The following is a 17963-nucleotide window of genomic DNA, read 5'->3' on the forward strand; positions in this document are numbered from 1 at the left end:
GGTAGACATTTACACAGGATCTGTCATAACAGAGAAGAAACAAACACAGATTTATTTGGAAATGCCTAGATTTCCTGCATTTAATTCTTAAGAGTGAACCACAAGGATGCCTGGAAACATATTAGAAACTACCGGGTATATTCTTTTTCTAAAGTTAATCATCTTACTGTGTTTAAAATTTTTCATTACTTAAAAATTTAAAAAATATATTGAAAAATCACAAAATAAAGTTATGACACTATGAAATTTCATAAAACAAACACATGGTTATTATAGAATAACCACCACGGTGGTCAGGAAAATCAGAACTGTGCCAACTAACTCAGAAGCCCTTTCCACGAACTCAATCCCAATCACACCCTTTCCTACCTCCCGTAAATTACCGTTCTCCTGACTTGTATAGTACCTAATCATTTCCTTGTTTTTTGTAGCTTTGCCATCCAAACGTGCATCTTTACACACTGTTAACTATTGTTTTCTACATGTATTATTATTTTACATTTAGCATTTCATACAGTTGATAAATATTTAAGTTAATATATTTTAATATATAAATGCAAAAAAAATCAGTTTTATATATCTTAAATGTTTTCTCTTTTTCATATAGTAAGTAAGACAGGGTGATTTTTTCCGAGGTAAAGGATATTAACAATGCATCTATAATCATTTGGCAAATAAAATAATAAAGTAACAAAAATCCATATTCTAAAGAGGCAAAAACAAACCAAAAAAATTTTAAAAGTCAAAAATGTTTCTGGGATAAGCATTTTATCTCAGTCCATTGAGCTCCTGCTTCCCGGTGTATCCTCTTTTTGGATCAAATACATTTTTATAAAAATTCTCTAAAAAAAAATAGTATTTCTGGGATAATTGCCAAATTTTAAAAAAAGTTATTCAAAATTATAGAATGGCTCAAAATTACATCTGTTCAGTTTATAGGTATCATTTCTAATATGTGCACATATCAAAAAATTGTCTTAGATGAGAAATGCTAAATGCCTATGCATATATAACATGGTGGCATGAAAACATGACCATCTCAAATTTAAATTTTACTTTACTAAGTTTTTTATTTTCTAATTTCAGAAGAGACTGGAGCTCACTGAAAGGTGAAATTTAATCTGCTTTAAAGTAACTTTCCTGAATATAAAATTAATATTAACAATAAATATTTGGAAAATGCAGAAAATGTAGACAAAAATAAAAATTATGCATAATCCCAATATCAAGATAATCTTTTAACATTTTAGCCTATTTTTTTAATTAAAAGGATTATTCATTATTTACTTCACTATGCCTCCACGATTTCTTCAAAAAAAGTAGTTTATCATCCATTATCCATTTGATCTTATAGATAAGGGGAGATTCTAAAATAACAAGACTACTTTTTAAACATATCAGAATTTATATATGCAAGTGAGTATTCTTTTACTTTAAAGATGCCAACTAATGAACAAAATATTTTTCAGTATGCTTCCTTGAGAACTTGAAATTCAGTAGGTATACACATTAATTACCATTATAGAAATGGTTCCCAGTGGACCATAATCCGGGAATATAACATTCTAGAATTCTACCAAAATCTTGTGTGTTCCTGTTTCCCTGAGTCTTTCAAATTTCAATGTTTACACACTAAACATGAGTTATGTTGATCATTTTCAGAAATTGTCTACTTTTAAGAATTCAGGAATCCAACTCATGAAAATAACCATAAAGTGTGCTATGGAAGACAACTGTATTTCTAAAAATCCAATTGTAATAAAAATAATGTGAGTCAAACTCTTTATCTTTTCACCAACCTCCATTTAAAAAAAAATACATTTGAGATATATTACCACTGAAAATAAATTGGCTTAAAATCTACTCTAATTTCATTCCTTCCTCTGGTCAATGCTCATTTTCAATAACCTTGAAATATATAAGTGGGTTTCTAAAGCTAATAAGTGTAAATACTGTCTGAAACGCTGAACGTGCCTTATGAATGTGAAATAATGATGCTGATGCTGATGTTCACGGCTATGGCAACAACGATGACGATTTAGCTAATGCTTCTGAGACGCTGAATTAATTTAGGATTCCCTGTAAGACTCCATTGTGAACAGCAACACGCACCTTTCCTTACAATGGAGTTTGGAAAACGGACTTGTATAATTAAGCTTTTTTAAATTAGATCCACATATATTATTCTTCCTTTAGAGTAGAACACTGACAATATCTAATGCCATCTAGTTCTCAGGATTACTGTGTATTTTGAAAACTTTTCCCCTGATTGGCAGGCCAAATCTGGGCGTGTCTTTCTTGGTGTAAGAGAGACGAGACGAAGAATCATGCTCTAGCCGGATTCCTTGCATGCCTCATGGTGGCTCTCTGCTTTACCTTCTGCCATCGCTCAAGGATGCGAAAGGAAAATGAGGCGGTTCACATAAATACTGTGCCCCAGACCTTGCCTTATCTGCCTTTTCTCTACTTTTTCTTTATATTCAGTAGCATCCATTTCATTCACCTTGTCACCAAGAGCTATTGTTCAGTACACAGCAATGTCTATAAGTACAATCAATATCTGATGAGGTAATCACAAGCAATCTCACTCTAACCAGTTTAGTACACGTTTCAAGTATTACATGGTCCCTGCTAGCTGCCCAAGATTTTCACTTCTCTTAAGACTAAATACTATTTTCCTCCTATTTTCCTTCCTAGTTCCACAAGGAAGTAGCACTTTTTCTTGTGCTATTTTTGGGGTTATAATTCTGGCTATTTTCTCTCTTCAGTCTATGGCTGAAGTATTTCCTTTGGAAGATCTAGGTCTTTTTCCTTTTTGAGGTTCTGGTTCTGGTTTTCAAGGTTACTTACAAAGAATGATGCTTCTCTTCTACCAACCAAAAAAGGATTCCTCTAGTTAAGCTGTAGGTACCAGTACTTACTATCAGATACTTCCTCAGGCTCCAGCCCCAATTCCCCTTCCTCCAAAACCAAGGAAATTGGATTTTCTCAATCCCAAACTCAATCTGCCCTTCTGTGACGGTCAGTTCTGCAAATACAGTGTTTTCCCAGTCCCTTCACAATACAGTCTCCCCATTCTTAAAGTCAATTGTCCCCTAAAGAAAATCCTCCTCGTTTCCTGACACCCTCTTTTTTTTTTTTTTTTTTTTTTTTACAATTCAACTCCAATATCATCAACTGTCTAAAATCACATTTGAGTTTCTTCTACAAAATAAAAAATAAAAATCAACATACAGCACCTAGTCAAGGACAGTCCACTGCCCTTTTCTTTTTTAAGAATTAAAAAAAAAAATACATTTTCATTTTTGCACAGAATCTTTTGCTTTCCTATCTTGTCTTTCCTTTAATTCACAATAAATGTTACTTGTGGAACTGAATTCAGTGAAAGGGGATATTTAGCCTTATGACTGCAATTATTCTTATTTTCATGTTCTTAAGGAACTTCAAATCTCTTATGATATGTAGCCAAAAGCTGTAAAAAGAGAATACTATAATATTTCCACATATATATGTGTATTTAAAATCTGATGTGCAAAAGAGAAGCTTATTATTTACAAAATTCTTATGATGACCTTTTGTGAAAGAAATAATTACTACTTAATTTTTATACATCTAAAATGACACACATCAGGTATGCTTAAAGATAAGAAATGCCTTTAATAGCTTAGAGTTAGGACTACTCTCTTATCCTAAGCTTCTTCAACAAGACTCAAGCAACCATTTGTAATTCACCTTTAAAGTTATGAGCCTTTTTTCCAAGAAAAAAAGAACAATTTCTTAAGTACCAAAGGAAAATAGTTGTTCCGATGCATTTTTCAAGTGGAGTAGTTAAAAAGAAAACTGACGATATGGCAGTAAAATTACATATTAACTTACATAATCATGGAAGGCTTTTGCTTCACTTGAATGTTCACATGTTTCACGTCTTTCTGGAGCTGCACAGTACAGATCCCAAAATACGCTAAAAAAGTAATTACGGTAACATTAAGTAAATCATATAATGCCAAACGAGAGATCACAATTCTAACAATAGAAGACATACATTATTCTTTACACAGAATGTGTTTGCTTCAGGATAAATATTTCTTTGAGAGGCTTAAATTCAGGTTAGGCTCTTCATGCAGCAATAGGGTATAATCTAGCCATCATTCAGAAATGCTAATAATATTTTTCTAAGAGGTTAAAATATTTTTTTTTAATATTTAAAACGGTAATCCTTAAGCATCTGTTTACACGCCTTAAGCATATGATTAAAATAATCACAATACTTTTCACAACTTTCCCATGAATTAAAAACAGTAAAAACATATAATTTAATCATAAAATAATAAAGTGGTTCATTATTTTTTTCAAGATAATTTTGTTGTCCACTTCTCAGGCCAATAAATCACCGTGACCATTAAATCACCTTGGTCAAACAAATATATTTTCTTAAAATTTCCTCTTGTTTTCCCTTGTAATTACCAAAATAGGTTAGTCATTTTAAAACTTAAAAAATCCATGCTAACTCTTTTTTTCCTCCTATTCAAGAACAATGGGGAAAAGCAAGATGAAACTGGTTCAGAGAAAATAATTATATTTCTTACAAGACACATGGCTTTGGTCATCCTTCCATCAATAAAATTAACTATGAGCATGAACAAAGGATTCAAAAATCAGCAAAGCAAATGTCTAAAAATAATGGCGATAAGCCAGCCCTACTAATTACTAGCTCAAGCCACTTAGACTGGAAACACAATTTCCTCCTCTATGAAATAGGGTTGTTGAGAAAATCAAGTTATATAACATAAGCACAGTATCTGACATATTGCAAGCATTATTAACAATATCATCAACACTATAATTACTTTGCATGAAAGCTTCAAATTCATACATATTGGGAAGGCAGGTCATTGTGCTGAGGGCAATATTAACAATGGCACAGTAAAACTTGGTACTTTAAACCTGGTCCCTTTTTATGACCCTTGAAGTCTCATTTAGTCTGGATCTCTCCTCAGCTAGGAGAAAACATTCTGTAGACCTTATAACACAAATAATTCAGTAAAATAAGATTACTTTTAGAGGTGAAAAATATGTAAGGCTGAGCATTGGCATTTATTTCCTTTTAAATGTTTACAATAAGCAAAAAATACAAGTAAAACAATAAAGGCTAAAATAATTTAAGTGAATTTAAATTCTTGTAGGAGACTGAAAGCAGGTAAAAGTTTTACCTGGCCTCCCCATGTCCCTTTTCGGATAAAAGGTGTAAAAAGTATAGGCATACAATGATATAGCTAAAAGTTTTCCACTTGGATGTGTTATGAATTACAGAATGTTGCAATTAATCCTATTTTCATGTTCATAAGGAACTTCAAGCTCTTTAAAACAAAATTTTATAATGGTAGTCTTTAAATTATACTTAGTTTAAACATACAATATTATATGCAATATTATGAGAAATACCTTAGTATCTCTTCTTGTTTCCAAATTTCCTAGCAAATACCACAAGGTCTCTCTTAAAAATTATTCCAATATTACTTTTAAAATGCTATCTTACAAAATTGACTGGAAGAAAAATAATAATTTATTATTGGAGTATGCCCTAAAAGTTATTAAATAAATATTGTAAATAATTATTTATATATAATTAAATTAAATATTTATCTTAGAATAGTTTTCATTGGTTTATTTCTATTTTTAAGTTTCCCCTTTATGGATTTAATGGGAGGCCAAAAGTTTACAAGATCAAGATGAGGGATAACAAAACAAGTTATTCCCAAAGTTACTAAAACAGGATAACTTTATATATGGCATCTCTAATAATCCTAAATTACCTATACGTGATCTCCATGAATAAAAGTGAAGAAATATATCCTTTTAAAGATATTTACCCAATGGAGAAATATGCAGTTCTACAATAATAGTTACAGACATTAATACTCCATTCTCATTAATGGACAGAACAACAGACAGAAGATCAACAAGAAAACAGAGGGCTCAAACAGCACAATAAACCAACTATATCTAATAGACATATACAGAACATTCTCTCCAACAATAATGATATACATGTTCTTCTCAAGTGTACCTGGGGCATTTTCTAGGACAGATCATATGTTAGGGCACAGATTAAGTCTCAATAGATTTTAAAACATAGATATTATATAAAGTATCTTCTCAAACTACATGGGATGAAGTTAGAGTTCAATAACAGAAGGAAAACTGAAAAATTCACAAATATGCAGAAATTAAACAATACACTCCCAAAGGATCAAAGAAGAAATCACAAGGGAAATTAGAAAATACTTAGAGATGAAACAAAAACACAATATATCAAAACTTATGGGATGCAGCAAAAACAGTGCTAACAGGGAAATTTAAAGCTATAAACACTTACATTAAAAAAACAAGTAAGAATTTAAATCAACAACTTAACTTAAAACTTAAGGAATTGTAAAAGAGGAACAAATTAAACCCAAGTTAGCAGAAGGAAATAATAAAGATTAGAGCAGAGATAAATGCAAAAGAGAATAGAAAAACAATATAAAAAAATTTAATGAAAACAAAAGTTGGTTCTTTGATAAATAAGATCAACAAACTTGACAAACCTTTAGCTAGATGGACTAAGAAAAAAAGAGAAAAGACTCAAATTACTCAAGACTCCACCAAAAAAAACTATTAGAACTAATGGATGAAATCAGTAAACTTGGAGAAGAAAAAATCAAAATCTGTTTGGTTTCTATACACTAACAACAAACAATCAGAAAGAGAAATTAAGAAACAATCTTATTTACAATTGCATCAAAAAGAATAAAGTACCTAGGAATAAATTTAACCATGGAGGTGAAAGATCTATTCACTGAAAACTAAGACACTGATGAAAGAAATTAAATAAGACACAAACAAATGGAAAGATTTCATGCCATGGGTTAGAAGAATTAATGTTGTTAAATGTCTATACTACCCAAAGCAACCTACAGATTCAACGTAATCTCTACCAAATTTCCAGTGGCATTTTTCACAGGAAAAACAACTCTAAAATTTGCATGGAACCACAAAAGACCCTGAATAGCCAAAGTCATCCTGAGAAAGCACGACAAAGCTGGAGGCATCACACTTACTGATTTCAAACTATGTTACAAAGCTGTAGTAATCAATAGGCACACACTTATTTTCTCTACAATGTGACATGCTGGTGGCTAACAAGCTTTCAGTTCCTCTAATCCCTATACTTATTAAGCTTGAAGTAAAATATTATCCTTGAAATGTGGTGAATTCATCACCATGAATAATGCTTTAGATTTACACAGTCTGTTTATTCTTAAACAGAAACAAGTGAAAAATCTATTTTACAAATGAAAAAAGATACAGAAGCAAACTTGCAAAGCATTAAAATCTTTGTTCTTGTATCATTTATTATTAAATTTTTCCCCACAGAGAAGTAAAACTAGCGAAGTATTAAAATCTTGGTTCTTGTATCATATTTTATTAACATTTTCCCCCACATAAATCAAAGGAAAACACAGGATTCCCAAATTGATTGTCATCCGAACGTTGTTTTCCTTCTGTCCTAAGGATGTGAGTTGAAATGAGTAAGCTAGCTGTCACCATCTCTAGGGAACATAGAAAGCAAAATGGTTGTCAGAGTAGTCTACAAGGGTGAATAAACATGCCAAATGTGCCCCAAAAGATGGGATGCTAACCTAATTATATAACCTTTATGCCACTGGCCAGATCAAGGACTAGCTCAAAATGAAAATTAAAAGAGGAAGAAGAAAAACAACCTTTGGGGAAAACACTTTTTTCTGAGGAGCAAGCCACGTTATTCTAAGTTCAAGTCTCAATAACTAAGGAAGTTATTTCTCTTTGGCCCCAAATTATATTATCAGTGAATGTCATAATCCACATTGAAGAAAACTATCAATTCATAAGAAGGTTAAGGAGGGTTGTACGTGACATGTACATGTACCTGCTCATCACCTTTGAACTTCCATGTGTATGTACTTGTCTTACTCCTTAGCATTACTTAATACTTCTTAAAATGCAAGCATTCACTTTTGTCCTGCTATCATAAAATTTTCACAATACTCCTGGATTAGTAATAAATTCACATTTTAAAGTATCAAAATAGCTTACCTTTAATAAGTATGTGATAAATTCAAGCATCATATACTAAGCATTACCAATTTAGCGTTTAATCCTCCCATTATTGTTCCCATTTTATGGGTGAGGGAACTGAGGCTTAGGAAGGTTAAATAGTTTACCTAAGGGTCACACAGCTAGTGGCAGAGCTGGGCTTGAACTTTTTAATTCTTCCATTATTTGGCCTCTAATGTGAGTATGGTATTAGAAATAGGAGTTCTCATTTCACAATGCCGTATGCTGCTGATGGACAGGGACAGGTTTCTACAGCTCTGGCAGCCTGAGCAGCATCGGCCGTTGTAAGAATGTGGCAGGTACCTGTCCTAGAGAGAATAACAAGCACTTTGTTGTCCTGCCTTTGACCCTTGCACTCTAACTCTTTTCCTAAGCATCCCTGGCAACCACCCTCTCATGCTACAGCAGCTGCCAGTGACCCATGGATGTCTCCATATACGTGTAGACTGGACTCAGAAGAGACAATTTTTCTGAGTTCCATTTACATCTACTGTCTGCAATTAGCCACTCACGATGCTCAAAAGGGAACTGTAATTAATGTCTTATTAATAGTGGGCCACTAAATTCTGCTCTGTGTTTAAGAAATAATATCTGTCACCGAGATAAGCACCGGTTATAATTCAGGAAACTTCAACTGTAATTCTAAATTTGACCCTGAGCAAATAGTTTTGTTTCTTAGCTTCTTTATGTAAAAAGAGAGAAACATCTCTTATGTATCTTACAGTCTTTTGGAAGATACAAAGAGATGGTATCTGCAAAAGTATTTTTAAAAGAAGTATAAAGGTACTAAAAAATATTCTAGGAAAGTCTCATATAGGTAGCATGGCCAGAAAAAAAATGTTCTCTTATTAACTGAGTAAAACTGGCCTCCATTTCCTTTAATTTCAGGATATAGATCCATTGGCCCAAAGTTATTCCAATGGTGTTTTACATATAAAATTAAATAAAAATGGGACACAGTTTCTGTCATTAAAACTGTATAAAGTTTTAGAAAGTATATTTTTAAATTACACAAATTGAAAAGGATATTAATTTCAGAGAAAAAAAGTTTTTGGCATGTCTATTTCTGAAATTCACGCAAGAGCTGGGAACGATTATTGAAGTGTACAGACAAGAAATAAGTTTTCAAAGGGGATTAGCTCAAGGTGAAAGTAATGAACACGGGAGGCACGGGAAATACGAGAGCAATGGGCATCGCGCAAACTGAGCAAGAAAAAACATAGCGATAATGGAAATCACATCAGAAGCAAGGAAAAAGAGTTCTACAAAGTGAAATCACCTCCTCTATACCTCACTAAAGGCAGAAATTCTCTTCCTCTCCTCTCTCCTGTACTTTATTCTGCATTTTCATGGATATGTGTTTCTCTCCATACCTCTTCAAACTCTCCCACTCTTTCCACTTTATCTATGTGAGCAAATCTATTCCAGGTTAAAAACAAAAATGTTAGGTCCTGTTCTGTTGTTAATCCTGCAACTACTACACATGCCACCACACTTCTCAACTACTCTCAGTAACCGTCAAGCTGGACAAATGAATTACAGCAGCATTCGAAATTTCACTTTTGCCATTCCACTAAACCTGTTCTCCCCAAGACCACTAAAGTTCACCTCATTTACCAATTGAGAAAAATCTTTAGGTCTTTTCACTTATACTTGCTGCAGAATTTAATTTCTCCTTTGAATGCCTTTCCTGGTTCCCAAACATTATTCTCTCCAGATTACTCTCCTTCCTCTCCAATTATTTTCCTTTGAGAGTTCTCTTCATCTACCCATGCTCAAATGTCGGCTTTCTCCAGGGTTCCAACCCCAGGCCCTGCTCTTATGTTTTACACTGGGCAGTTTCATTTATGAATACTCTTCAACAGTATGGTCAATACTGGTAACTCGCAAGCCATCATGGACCAGTCTCAGAGCTACAGACCCAGGTCTCTGACTTTGTACAGGGCATCTCTATCTGAATATCACACAGGAATCTCAAAATGTAACCTGTTCAAACTAAATCATGGTCTTTTCTACAAAGTCTCTTGCTCTCTCTCTATTCCCTCACTCAGTCAATGGCATCACTGTTCGTCCCACCATCCAGATCTAAAACCTGAGAAACTACTCCTTCACCTCCAAACTATTCCATTCAGTGTTCACTATCTGGGATCCATCACCTAAGCACGTTTCAACTGAACAGTTACAACTACCCTGTAAATTAGACTGCCTCTGTTCTCAACCCTCTTCAATCCATCTCGATGTTGATGCCAAGTGAGTGTCTAAAAGCACAAATCTAATCATGTAATGTACCTTGTTTAAAATCTTGAGCTTTAGTCCAAAACCCTTGATATCCTCCTGGACTTCAAAATCTGGCCCCTGCCTTTATCTCTATTCTATCACTTCATAGCACTGAACCTACAATTCAACTGGTCCAAGCTACCTGTCATTCCTTGAATGCACGATCATCCCTTTTTTCAAGACTTCATACATACTAAGTACTGCTCCCCCAAATCACCCTTCCCTCACTCAACTTTCAGCTCTCTCTGCAGGCTTTCCTAATTCTCCCAAGCTGACGTGCGTATTCCTCCTGTATTGCTATTAGAACCAGTACATAGCTCAGTTATAATACTATTAATTATATGTCAGAGCTGTACCTTCAGATAGCTAAGATAAAAAGAGCTAAAGTCTGACAGAAGCAAAAAGCCAAAGTATTCAGTGAGCTCTATCTACAGTATGAAAATAGGTTAAATCATGAGAAAGAGAATAAAAGCGAAACAGGTGCAAAAAACAGAATTAATCCTATAATGGAAAACTTAAAATCCTCACTTTATTAACCCACTAATAAAATAGGAACAGACTTCTAAAACGGTTTCTTATGCCACTTTGTAGACCTAATAAGAAACCCAAAATCTAAGGGTGTCAACAGGTGAGGAAACTCAATTATATTCAACAAACAGTTAAGTATTTGCAGTCTAGATCTAGATATCATAAATACATACTACATAAAATGAAAAATTGACTTTTACAATATTGTACATTACAAGAGATTGGTCTTAAACTCCAGGAAAACAACGCAATGATAGAGTTCAACTGCAATGAGCCGTTGTTCCAAATACAGGAACACTCTGAACCAAAGAACTGCACCTGTTCCTGCCATACATATGTGAAACAAACAAGGGAAACCCACAACCACAACTGACCAAGTGCGGTTCCATTCACCATGGAACTTCTAGTAAAGCATGTTTTCAAAAGAGACATTAAAAAGATGATGGCATTAAATAACGTATCAAGGAAAACCAGTGTACGGCACTAGAAGAGTGCTTTTGTTTCTTCTTTCACACAAGATGCTGAGAGATGAGTGTATAAGGCACTGAAGAGGAAATGCTACTAATTGAAGAAATGCAAAAAAAAAAAATAATAAAATAAAAAAGGCTAGCTTCTCATGCAAATACCTGGACTACCAATTGATGCTGCAGAAAAACCACATACTTAGGCATACAGGTGCCACAATGAAATCTGTAAGTTATGATATGCACTGGACCTTCAGTACTACCTGACAATCTTTTTGTGTGTTCCTAATCAGTTCTATCTGTGAAATGATACAGAATTATTTCAAAATTTGGGGGACTATTCTTCACTCTCCTAAAAATGCACCACCACTACCACCTTCAGTTTCCTCAGGTTTAATGAGAGGTCATGAGAGTAGGGCCCTCATGATGGAATCAGGGCCCTTATAAAAAGAGCTACCAGAAAGTTAGCTAGCATGCACGTGCCCCCCACCCTTCTCTCTGCCATGTGAGGACGCAGTAAGAAGGAGGCCATCTACAAGCCAGGGAAGAGGGTTCTCGCCAGAAACAGACTGTACTGGCAGCTAGATCTTGGACTTCTAGTCTCAAGACCTGTGAGAAAATAAATTCCTGTTGTTTAAGCCATCCAGTTTATGGTATTTTACTCCCAAGCTGACTAATACAGAATCATACTTACAGTTGGAGATTCCGCATACTGGTCCTAATTTCAACTTGATTCATTAGTAATATTTTAAGTTAAATAACACTAATGATGGTTTTGAGGGTTTTTTTGTGTTTTTTTTTAAGTGCTGCCTTTCAGAAAATAATTATACAAAATGAAAAAGAATAAAAGAGAAGCACGAAATCATAAATAGGTATAGTGCAGGCCTACTGAAATGCATCACCAAGCTAGCAAAAATGAAATAAAGGATACTTACCACCACCAAGAATGTAAGAATCCTGGTGGCTCTCCCAATGTGATGTTTTTTTCCCATCTTATCTAAAATGAATAAAAGAGATATTAAATACTTTCCTAGTAACACTTTTTCCCAGACGTATTACAATATTTTCCCATTTAAAATATTAAGGTAACATACTATTTTAATTATTCTCATATTATTATTTACTCAGTTAACACAAATACTCATTTTACATAGTGATTTGTTGACTGCATAGTCTATGAGAGAAGATGTCACCATTATTTTACTGAATTTGCTTCCCACTGTGCCAGAATTTCAGAAGATATTTCAGGATCTTAAGGTACATCAAAATCAACATTATTAATGAAATGAAAATCAGTTATCACCACTAACTCAGAAATTTGCAAGAGATTAGACATAACAGGTAGACTCTAAATTATGCCTTAAGGATTGAATTTTTTAAAAAGCTCCTGATTTGAGGGGATGGGAGTAAGAAGTTATGTTTTCTATAAAATAAGAATTTTTAAAAGATGGTAATATTAACTTTCCAATTGTTTATATTTCAGATGAGTTGGAATTCACTGTAATAAAATTTAAAACTAAGTCAGTATCTCCCCAAATTAAAACTTCTGACTAAATAAACTTTAGAAATTAAATTTAGAAACTGGAAAGCTGGGTGGCTTTTTTTTTTATACAGTGGCTTTTTAAAGCACTGGATAGTAGTGAACACAAAAGATAAAAACCTTTGCATCTAGAGAGATTAAACTTTTGCAGGGAAGTTAGATGACAAACCAAAAAAAAAAAAGAAAAAAAATGTAGTTGTATTAGAGGTAGAAGGTGACAAATGCTATGGAGGAAAACAAAGCAGTAAAGGAGGATAAAGAGAAAAGGAAAACAATTAAGAAGTCAGTTATAATTATAACTAAGGTGATCGAGTCTCAAAAACAATCTTTATGTATAAATGTATGCCTTAGGTTTTTTTTTTTTAATAAATTAAAAATTATTTAACGACACTCCAATCAACAAAATATGTCCATAGGTCATTAACACTACTAGGAAGTAAATACTTATAATTATAGATTTCAAAAAAATTCAAAGAATCCTTTCTACAACTTACTATGGGAGAAGTTAGGACTTCTTATCCCAAAGGATTTTTAAAAAATGTTTTAGAAAAAGAACTGAGAAACTGGCCTTAAATGAAACAAACAAACAAAAAAACCTCTTTAAGGAAGACATGGTAAAACAGAAGTACAATTAAAATCACTGCAACTGGCCACATTTTTTTAAGAGTTAAGAACACAAAATGTAAACCAATGGGAACCTAGAAGTAGACTAGCAATTTGCTCTCAAAAAACAAAGAGATTTTCTAAAGATCAGATAATTATATCATAGCCATTTTTAAAAAGAGCTAATAGGAGAATTTCCAGGAATTCATGAACTTGAATTTATAAAGACTAAGTATGAACAATGAACTAGAACATGTTCATATAAATGTGAGCCAGATCCTAACTTTCATTCTCCTAAGTAGTAACACAAATAACCTTTATATCTATGCTATCTTTTATCTGATAATTTCAGTTGATTGATATTATATCTTCTTGGTACATGACAAAATAAGGAATAGTACTTAATGAGTCTTATGAGGAATAAAACTCTGATATCTTACTAAAGTTATAATTGAATAAAAAACCTCAGTCTCATCTTTCTCACCATGTTCTCACTAGTTGATATCTTCTTGAAAGGGTATAACAATGGACCTCACAGATGTGCACCAGATACACTAATAATCACAATCCCTGGAATCATCCTAATCACATAACCAGCACATTTTTCAAAACAGCATATTTACATTTCATCTCAGTTAATCTTGACTTTACATAATATGACTGCTAAAGCAAATAGTACTATTCTCAGTTATAAGGAGAGTATGAGATGACTTAGGAAAGATTTAAATGGCATGACTAGGTCTCAGTGCCAGAGACGTTGGAAGTAGGATTAGACTCACGGTGTGATATGAGTCCAACTACACCACACCACCCTCCTGCAATTTACAATGTCTACAACAAATCATCAGCTCTTTAAGGAGACCAGAGCACTCCAGAAAAATATCTATATGGCTTATATTTGACATGGTCTTTTAGCAGAGAAAGTCTGAAGGTAACGCATTTGTATTTTTAACAGTATTATATCTTACTACTCATCATACTTACTTCCTCAAAATGCTTCACACATATCATTTTTTTCACCCTCCTAGGAGTCTTTACTATACAGTAAGTAAAGTTAATCTTTCTCACTTTCTATTGCAAGTCTGTGGCAGAAGCATCTAAAACTTTGGTCCATCACATTGAAGTGAACACAAAAGCCATACTCTTATAGTTAATGAATGAACAATTCATGCTTTAGGCATTTCCAAAGAAGAGATGATTCTGCATAGGATTATGTTTGCACAGTGAATGGTATATTTTGTCTCCAAACTAATTACTAATCTAGGTATTGCTTGTTTAGAGAAAGCATAAAACAGGAAAACAGAACTCTGATCTACAGAAAACCAAGGCACATTCATTGAGCATTGTTAGAAACAATTAAAATTAGAAACAGCATGAAAAACATTCATCAATAGTGAGTATAAAATAAATTTTGATACATACTATAGAAGAGTGTGCAATCATTAAAAATAAAAAGATGTATCTACATAGAAAAAGGGCCATGCTATATTGGCTTTTCGAGTTGGAGATTTGGGAGGTTGAAGAACAATATATATAGTATAAAACTTTTTTTTAAAAAAAAGTGTGCATATATATGCATGCATTTGGGTGTATTCCTATTAAAGAAGTAACACCAAACTTACTTACAACAATGATCTCCGGAAACAGCTAAAAGAGGACTTTCATTTTAAAATCACATTCATCTATGTAGTTTAAATTTTTTAGCCAACATGCATTAATGATGGATGGGGTTGAAGAATGGCCAGAAAATACCTCTAAACGTCAATAGTCATTTTAGAAACAATTCTGCTATTTATGAAGGAGCATTTTCTGTTGTACTGAGTTTCAAGGCCTTCAGGCTTTTTTAGGTGTTTGAGTGGCATCTGTAAGTACAATTTCTCTCAAATCCCAGCCCCACTGTGTTCTAGGGCTTTTTGCTGTTTAATCATCCACCTACCTTCCTGCCACCATTTGCCCAGCTAAAAGCTGCATTCTCCTATAACTTGCATGTAGATCTCGAGGCCCATTCCTACTGCCATATTCTGCATTCGACAGTCTCATGTGATTATGCTGTGTCCCTATGATATGATCTAGCGTTTTCAGCATGTCTATATAAATGCAGAACCAAACATTGAATCATGAACAAGACGTATGTCGACAGGGGTAAGACAATGCCATATGCTTTATAAATGATAATTACAAATTACAAATACACTTACTATATGATATAGCAGTTCTTCTTCTAGGAATTTAACTTATAAATATGTTCACATGTGCATATATATGTATATATATAAACTATATATATATATAAAACAATATATATACATATATATGTACATATATATATAAAACAATTTACATTGAAGCATTGCTTGTAATTGCAAAAAGCCAGAAATAACCTAAATGTCCATCATTAGGGGGGCTGGTGAAATACATCATGGAGCATTTCATAGAATGAAATACACTATAACCACAAAAAGACAAGTATGAAGTTTCATGAACCAATATAAAACGACTGAAATCAAACAAGTGAAGCAAAAATCAAAGCAGAGAACAGTGTGTATAACCAATTAACATTTGTATAAACAAAGAAAAAATGATAAACATACGTGCGTGCACACACGAACATATGCATACACATCTGCTTAACTTTTCATCATTATTTGCTTCCAGTAAGGTATACTGGTCATTTGCCTATTACCTTTCAGCCTCACACCCACCCTTCTATACTCCATTCTACACTTGGTGCTGGGATTCTGAAAATTACATTTCCTGGGCTTCTTGCCAGCTGGTTTCCTGTTTAGTTCTGCCATCAGGAGACACCAGCAGGAGATCAAAAGGCAGTAGGCAGAAGAGAAGCTTCCTGCCCCTGGCTCCAAAAGTGAAGCATTTGCTGGGGTGGCAGCAGCAGCAGCAGCAGCAGGGATGGGGCCCACCTTGATGGCAGCAGCACCTTTTGGCAGGTTCCTGCCTTGTCAACGCGGGACCTCTTTGGATGATCCAGACCCCCTTCAACAGCACAGCAGCAGGTTTGAAGCTTATAAGCTCTAAACTTTTCAGAGTATTCATAAATCCTTACATACTTTGTAAGAATTAAAAAAAATTAATACCATAAAAGGATATAGCTAGCTCTTTTGTTAAGAAAAGATCCCTTATAGCTATGTATATGTTTGTTCCTGGGCAAAATTCCTGAGACTTCTAATTTAGACACAGCCTACTGTTCCCACCAATATTCTAAACTTTTCCATGTATAGAAGTATGGATGCATCTATACACTAAACTAAAGATTTTAAAAAAGGAAAACCTTTTACATTTTAATTTTAAAAATTTAAACAAATCGGCAGGAAGGAAAACCTGACTGCCCTTTGAAGCATATAATCTAAAACTGTGCTGTTCACATGATACCCACTAACCAATTTAAAATTAACTTAACTGAATGTTCCTCAATTGCAATACCCACTTTTCACGCGCTTGATAGTCACGAGAGACTAGTGGAGAACTTATTAGACAGATTAGAGATCACTTCTATAATCATAGAAAGTTTTATTACTGAATAGAGCTGCTTTACTTTAGAAGAAAGGTGGAAGTCCTCTTATAGAGGAACTCCTTTTTCTTGAAAAAGCTCCTTGATGAATCCTTTCTCTCTTTTTTTTTTTTTTTTTTGGCCCAGAAAGGCTGAGGCCCCCTAGGAATGGTTTGAAAGTAGAGAACAAATACTTACTATTCTACGTAATAAAATAACAAAAATTTAGGAGGTTGCTGATTGTCTCTCTGGGAGAAGTAGGGGTTTTTTGTTTGTTTTTGGAGGCGGGTGTCTGGGAGGTTTCAGGAAAGGAGAACATGGGAGACGTTGCAGGAGCCAACAAGATGGGAGGCAAAGAGACCCAGGCAAACAGCTAGTGAGAAATTCCCTGTGGCAAGGAGATCAAAGAACTTAAGGATAGTTATGTCTTATATTTGAGTTAATGTTGTTGTCTATACTGCACAACACTTAACATTCTTCAGTTTTCTCCCAACCTTCAATAAGAATCTTTTATACACAAGAGCAATTAGTGAGTCGAGCTTTGAGGCCATTCCAGAAACCAAAAACTTCAGGCAAAGAAAAGGTATCAGCCATAAGAAGGAGAAGTAGTAGGGCTGTAATACTTAGTAGGAGCAAGAAATTACAGCAGAGACCCCCAAGCCCCCTCCCTCTAGGAAGGCCCAGAAATATCAGAGGGGACTTAAGACACCCTATAATATTAGGCTAGAGCTGGAGCCATTTTGATAGAAAAAGTCACCCAGAAGGTAGGAGGAATGTGGACCATCCAAGTGGTCAGAATGTGGACAGACACTTGGAGCCTACACATACACATAAGATATATATATATATATATATATATATATATATATATATATATATATATATATATATATATTTGGACTCTAAAGAA

The 17963-nt window shown here is 33.8% G+C and overlaps 1 protein-coding gene across 4 annotated transcripts in view; it reads right to left on the reverse strand.

The window, feature by feature from the left end:
- SSBP2 (single stranded DNA binding protein 2) overlaps positions 1 to 17963 on the reverse strand; it is a 282149-nt gene that overhangs the window by 190652 nt on the left and 73534 nt on the right. For all 4 annotated transcript variants that reach the window (XM_033110260.1, XM_033110263.1, XM_033110261.1 and 1 more), the window contains exons 3-4: positions 12341 to 12402; positions 3877 to 3961 (exon numbers count right to left, since the gene is read on the reverse strand). In XM_033110260.1, the coding sequence (XP_032966151.1) occupies positions 3877 to 3961; positions 12341 to 12402 (147 nt within the window). The remainder of the gene's footprint in view (positions 1 to 3876; positions 3962 to 12340; positions 12403 to 17963) is intronic.

Source organism: Rhinolophus ferrumequinum, chromosome 7, assembly GCF_004115265.2.
Source record: "Rhinolophus ferrumequinum isolate MPI-CBG mRhiFer1 chromosome 7, mRhiFer1_v1.p, whole genome shotgun sequence".
In the NCBI taxonomy this organism is placed as follows: domain Eukaryota; kingdom Metazoa; phylum Chordata; class Mammalia; order Chiroptera; family Rhinolophidae; genus Rhinolophus; species Rhinolophus ferrumequinum.